Here is a 6,719-nt window from a genome sequence, read left to right as displayed (position 1 = left end):
ATGCCTACCACAGCATGGCTTTTTGCCAAGCAGTGCCATGGGATCTGAACCGGCGAACCCCGGGCTGCTGAAGCGGAATGTGCGTGCTTCACCGCTGCACCACTGGGCCGGCCCTCTAGTTGTTGTGTTTTTTTAGTATTCCAAACATATTCTCTGCTCCTTTCTGTCCACAGTTAGTCCTTCAATTCAATTTTCTTTTTAATTAAAACCTGAATATTGCTCAAATTTGCAAGGATGAGCCATCAGACGCTGGTTTGAGTGGCCCTTTCTTCTTGCCTCCCTCTGCTCTTGGGGCAGTGGGCGCAGAAGAACGTGCCTCTGCCTGAGCCACAGGGTCTGGGGATATTCCACCTCCTCCCCTGCTTCCCTGAGCCCCTCCCCCTCCATCCTTCCTGCCCTCCGTCCCGCCACAGGCCCCAGGCTGCAGAGCAGGAGTGGAAGTGTCCCTCACGCCTCCTGTGGCCCAGGGAGCTGGGAGAGGGGCTGGTCCCAAGGTGAGGGCAAGTCAGAATGGGGGATCTGCATACCAAGAATTAATGAAGTACAAAGACCAGTCCCAGAGACCCCAGCCTCCCCAGAGACCCACAGGAGCACTGGCACTTGTCTGCCCAAAAGCAGCGAAGCCGGAATGGGTAGGGGTGGTGGGCACAGGCCTGGACTCACGAGCGAGGCAACACTGCCCCCTCCTGGCTAGTTTGTGGCTCCTCCTCTAACGGGCACTGCAAGGCTAAGCTGCTGAGGCTGGGGACACACAAGCAGCTCTCCAAAGACAGCAGGTGACACGCAGACCCTCCACCCAGCAGCCCAGTCAGCCCCTTTGCCTCCTCCCTAGGCAGACTGCAGCCTCCAGGTTCTGCCCATCCTGTCCAACCTTCTCTCACTGCCCAAAGACTCTTCTGAAAATACTGCGTCTGATGGAGCCCCATCACACTGAGGACAAAGCCTGAGTCCTCTCTAAGCTGCCCACGAGCTCGTCCTATAATCAGCCAGCCTCCTGCAGCACAGGCTCTTGCCACTCTGAGCCTCCCCAGTTCCCTGCCCTGCACTTTTTGGTCCCACCTGCATGATCTTGCCCTCATCTTTACCTCCACCAAGAATACCTCCCTCTACACACTGATTCTGCCTGGCCTCTTGGGTTCCCCCCGAGAGAACTCCCCTCTCCCCCCACCTCAACCAGAATGACCCCTCCTTCCCCTGCCTGCACCCACTTGGGTACTGACCATTGTCAGGAATCAGAGTCACACAGTCCTGGAACTGGAGGGAACTTAGACATCCTCCAGGCCTACCCCCCACCCTCGCTGTCCAAAGGGCAACTCTGAGGCCCAGAGAGGGGCAGGAGCTGCAGAGGCCACATGGCACATTAGTGGCAGAATTAGCTTTGTCCAGGGACAAACCTCTTTGGAGTTCACATGGCTGCCTTCCCCAGTGAGCTGGAACAGAACTCCTCCCAGCAGGGACCCCTACAGTGCCTCCCAGTATCCCCAGTATCCCCTCACCCAGGGCAGAGACTTGAGGAAGTACCTGCAAGTGTTTGCAAAAGGAAGGAATAAATAATGAAAATATTTATCTAATGCCTTCTGTGTGCTGGACGCAGCAGGCACCAGCTCTGCTACTTGAAACCTTAGTAAGTTGCTCAATTTGGTATAGAAAAATAACCTCTGTGGGGAGGGGTGGGCGAGCACTCCAGGAGGGGCCTCAGTCGTGAATGTCGATGACCAGCGGGCACAGGTTGGGGGAGTGCTTGATGCCCATGGTGAAAGCTGGCGTGCGGGGCTTGTGCACCGTGACCTGCTGGACGTTGTGGGAGCCAGGGCCAGGCCGAGGCGTGTGGTCCACTGGGTAGGCGAAGCGCTTGGCCATGCTGTAGACAGGGCTGTGGTTCTGGTAGACAGACGGCTCAGGCCGGGTGCGCGTGGCCGGCCCAGGGCCTCCTGCTACATTCTCCCTGTAGAACCAGTTCTTATCTCCGGAGGCCAGACTATAGCAAGGAGCGGCTCTGTTGACAGGGTTGTTGGGTCCCAGCAAGCATGGCAGCTGGTACTGGTTGGGGGCTGGATTGGGGTCCGTGACTCTGTATGGGCACCGGTAGCCAAAAGTGTGCTGGGGTGCCCTGCGTTCTCCAGGTGGGTGGGTCTTCTCCAAGCAGTAGTGGCAGGAGGCTGGAGTGGGGTTCAGGCCTGAAAGTGGGCAAATGAGGGGAGGGGTCTTTGGGTAGGGGGGCAGCCACGTCTCCTGGTGTCCAACTGGTGGGTCCAGGTAGGGAGCTGAGGTCTTGATGAGCCTAATGTGACTTTACTATAAACACCTCAGCATCAAGCAAGGACATCATGACTCCTGTATGAGGCTATGGGCAGGGGAAGGCACTTGGGCCATCCTGACATCAGGATTGTGACACTTGTCATAATATAAAACCACAGGTGTCATCAGAACATCATCCTTGGGCTGTCAGCCTTCTGACATTGTCCCTGTGACAACACCAAGCAAACATCCTGAAATCACTACAGCCCATGAGTTCCTTAGCATGACAATATCGCTACTGAGATATGAGCCCCATGGCATTTCTATCATAATGTCACCCCATAACATATATGCATAACATTGACTTCAAGACATAAGTACTGTGACAGAGACATGGTGATGTCAGCAGGGTGACATTGGTGTCTTGATGTGACATTGCAGGGAGATGCCAGCATCTACAGACAAACCTGGTCCTGAGGGAGGGCTCCCATCCTCCCACCTCCCAAACTGCCTTCCCATCCCATCTTACGCAGGTTGGAGATGCGCTCCTCCATGGGGACCTGCGGGCAGCTGGACATTCCAAACCGAGTTATTTTGGGATCCAAGAAGTAGCAAGGCCCAGGACTGCATACGTCCGTAATACCTGCAGGGCAGCCAGCAAGAGGCCCCATCAGCCCCAGACGCTGCCCCCAGAGTGAGCCTGGCTTGCTCTAGGCAAGATCCCCTCCCCCAAGAGAAGAACAGGGTCCCTTCCAATTCCTTGGGCTCTTGGGTGCTTTAGGACCCTGATCTCCTCATCTGTGAAATGGGGCTTTTAACTCCTTACCTAACATCCTCAAGAACCTGCTCAAAGGAACAGATAAAATAACAGCAGCCTGGCCGGTGCTACCCACCAGGATGGGTGCCAAGGGGTAATAATGGGCACAGTAGCTCCTGCTAAAGTGTTGAGAAAGGGCCCAGGCCAGGCAGGGGAGGGTGTGTCGCCCAGAGAGGGGCCTAGCAGACACCCTAGATCTCAGACCCCCAGATACACACCTACACCCTTGCCCAGCATCTCTTCTCACTGGTCCTGGCCAACAGCCCCAGGTCTCCTGCGGCCCTCTGACCCCACCCTTCCACAGGGTTCTAAGCCACCCAGGAAGCTTTGGGGGCCCCCACCCCCCAGCTATTCCTGCCCAGCCCCTGTGGCAAGAGAACCCATGGCATCAAGAGCTGAAGGTCAGACAGAAAGGAGCCCCTGCATGGCCAGCTAGATGGCCACAGTGACCCTCGAAGCTCTCTCAGGGGGTCCAGCTGGGAGATCTCCCCAGAGCTGCCTTTAGAGGGGGTGGGTCACTTGGGCATCCCTGCTGCCTTCCTTCTGGACCCAGTAGGACACCTGGGTGTCCCTCTCATGGCAGGTCTGGGTTCCCAGGGAACCTGCGGCTACAGAGAATGGCTCATGTTTCTCACTGCCACCCCAACCCTCCCACAATGATAACCCCACGCCCAAGGGGATGACGGGTGATGTGAGCACCCACGCTTCTCTGAGTGCCGGGTGTGCAGAGTGTAGGCTGGCTCCTGAAACATAGAGATGTCATGGTCTATGTAGCCTGTGCAGGATGGCCGGAGGTACTTGGCAGGGCCTGGACCTGTAAGGACAGACAGGGCAGCCCTCAGCCTGGACCCACCAGATCAGAGTCAGGGAAGCCCCAAAAACAGTGCGCCATGAGAACATCGGGGTCTTTGCTCCCACTGATGTTGCAATGCTACAGATCCCACCATCAAGCTGCTTCCTTTGCGGAAAGGCAGTGTTCCCAGATAAAATGCAATTTCTCTCTGACAGACAATGCGTAGCAGGAAAGGTAGTAGTTATAATGACTGAGAACTTATTCTCTGCCAAGTACTATACTAAGTATTTTATGTGGATGAGTTCAGTTAAGCCTTTCAACAACTCTGTAAGACAGATACTATTGTTTTTCCCATCTTACAGATGAGAAAACTGAGGCTTAGAAATATCAATCTGGCTAAAGTCACACAAGTTGGTAATGTGGCAATTCTGAGACAATCAGCGAACAGAACCCAAATGTTTAACCTCATACTAAACCACCTCCCACAGAGAGCAATGGTCAGTCATTAAACATGTAGTAAGAATTAGTTTGTCTGCTTTCAGTTGAGAGTAAGATTTAAGGGAAGCGAGGAAAGCCACAGCTGGACTCAAGGCTCCACTGAATCCTGGGCCTATTCCCCAAAACTGGCCTCACTTCACGCCCCTCCTTCTCCTACCGCCCTGAAAAGTTCCAGCAGCTAATACTGCCTATGAAGTTCAGCTTGGAGGTGCAGATCATCTGTAGGCTTCGAGGAGAGTCTGCAGGGGCTTTGCAGGAGGCAGGACTGGAAGGCTGGGACACCTTCAGCAGCCCCACAGGGAGAGGAACAAGCCAAGCTCAGGGCTCTCACCTTTGATCATTGCCATGATCACAGGGGTCTGCTTTACCTCCTGCCATGAGGGCACCTGCACCTTCTCCTCTGGGTGCTGCCCATAGAACACAGAGTTCCTGGCCCCCTTGGGCAGCTTCATGGCTGGGGCCAAGGAGGGGCCGACAGCAGCTACTCAGAGATCCAAGCGACAGGCAAGGAGCTCGGCCTGTGTGGGGCTGTTCCAGGTACCCTGCCCAAGCCCCTGTGTCCACTATCTCTCCCCAACTCCAGAGGCTGCGTGGGGGCTGGGAGGGAGGATGGGCCTCAGGCTCAAGCAGCTGAGGCCGTCTGGGGTGCAGCCAGCTGCAGGGCTCAGCAGGCTGGAGCTGGGGATGATGTCACCTCAGAACTTGGACTGTGAAACACAGAATGTTTATTTCCCCCAGTTGCCGTGGTGCCTGAACTATGGCGAAGAAATTCTACACTGGCAGCTCAGTTGTGGTACCCTGAGAACTCAGCCCTACTGCCCCCTAAATAGCCTGAGGGTCCCTAGGACCCTAGGTCAGGGAAGGGAAAGGGAGAGTTGGGGTGACAGAGCCTGCTCTTCATTCGTGGTGGGCACCCTGAGGTTGGAGAAAGGAATGGAAAGAGTAGGTGGGTCATGGGTGAAGGGTTCCTGCAAACAGCACAGGCCCCTGGGGTGGCCCTCTACCCCCACCCCTCCCACCTATCCCCCCAGGTCCTGGACATGCCCTGAACGTCTGGTTTTCAAAGTCTGGTTTTCCTTGGAAAAGAATCAAGCCAATTATGCCACACTAAGGTGCAACCATCTGATAGCTTCCCCAATGCCTAGCCCAGGGCACGGGATCCTCAGACATCCCTGTCTGGCTCAAGGAATACTTGCCAGGTGGTGGCATTCAGGCAGGGAATGGGGAGCAAATAAAGTAGGACAGAGGGGTGACACTGAGGCCTTAAGAGGCCACTTCTTGTTCCTGTGGTCAGGAGCGCCCCTTAGGGGGAGCGCGAGAGGAAACAGTGAGGGACAGGGAAGATCCTCAGCAGTTGTGATGGATGGAGGAGCCCCAGGGCTGAGGAAATGCTGAGGACCCCTTCACCTCTAAAAACCCAGGAGGTTGGGGGCCCCAGGGCCTGCTTGCACCCACCGATTCATAGCTTAGACTGGGGATTTGATCTGAACCAGCTAAGAGGGGTTTCCATCTTGGGAAAAAGTGACTACTGGCTTTAGAGAGGGGGTCCGTCACAGCCCCGGTACACAGGTAACGAACCTGAGGCCCAGAAAGGGTACAGAGTTGCCCAAAGTCTCCCCTTACCATAGTAGCAGAGATGGAACCAGGACACAAACCCCAGGGCTCTCTTTGGATTATAGCCTCTGATCTAATGGAAACCAAACCACGCTCTGGACTCATTCCAACCAGCAGGCGTGATGAGGACTTGGAGCAGACTAGCCAGACATGCTGGGTACTCCAAAAGATCCTTGTGGGACTGAAACGCTCTGAACAGAGGGCAGGGTTCCCTCCTCTGCCAGCAGCAGACCCTTCTCTCCAGGCCCCTCCCATCACCCGTGGGGTAGCCCAGCCTCTGATTTCTGGAGAGGCGAAGACCAGGCAAGGCTGGGATTGGCTCAGCCTCAGCTGGCTGTGGGCCACAGGCAGTGCCGCCTCCTCACCCCCATCCTCGTCAGTTTTTCCTTGAGGAAGATGTGGGCCTGCTGGGCCCCAGCCTTGATGGTCCCCTCATGCTGACAGGGGCCAAATGTGAAGCTGGGACTTCCACCTTCTTGGTCTGGGGGGAGGTGGTCTCCAAGTATTTCCCTCGCAGGGAGCCTTCCTGACACCCCCTACACTGCTCCTTTTGTCCTTGTGGATGACTCGCTTAGGGAAGCAAAGCCACTCTACACCCAAGCAGGTCACAAGCCACCCCACTTCTGCTCTAAATGCTCCCTTCCCTCCAACTGTAACAGAGACCTAGCTCACCGCTGCTGACAGACCCTCAGCCAGCTCCAACACTAGCGGTTCTGTCTCTCACAGCCCTGTTCCTCAGAGCCCAAGGTGGAGTGCGTC

The 6,719-nt window shown here is 55.8% G+C and overlaps 1 protein-coding gene across 1 annotated transcript; it reads right to left on the bottom strand.

Annotated features, from left to right (window-relative positions):
- Positions 1 to 1,695: 1,695 nt before the first annotated feature.
- On the bottom strand, positions 1,696 to 4,798 carry LOC124234816 (outer dense fiber protein 3-like protein 1). The gene is made up of 4 exons (XM_046652256.1): positions 4,678 to 4,798; positions 3,759 to 3,869; positions 2,768 to 2,881; positions 1,696 to 2,177 (listed from the first exon to the last, which is right to left on the bottom strand). The coding sequence occupies exons 1-4, from the start codon at positions 4,796 to 4,798 to the stop codon at positions 1,696 to 1,698; spliced, it is 828 nt and encodes a 275-aa protein (XP_046508212.1).
- Between the last annotated feature and the right edge of the window lie 1,921 nt (positions 4,799 to 6,719).

This window comes from Equus quagga, chromosome 2, assembly GCF_021613505.1.
Source record: "Equus quagga isolate Etosha38 chromosome 2, UCLA_HA_Equagga_1.0, whole genome shotgun sequence".
Lineage (NCBI taxonomy): Eukaryota > Metazoa > Chordata > Mammalia > Perissodactyla > Equidae > Equus > Equus quagga.
The sequence above is the reverse complement of the archived record's forward strand: the minus strand, read 5'-3'. Positions and strand labels throughout refer to the sequence as shown.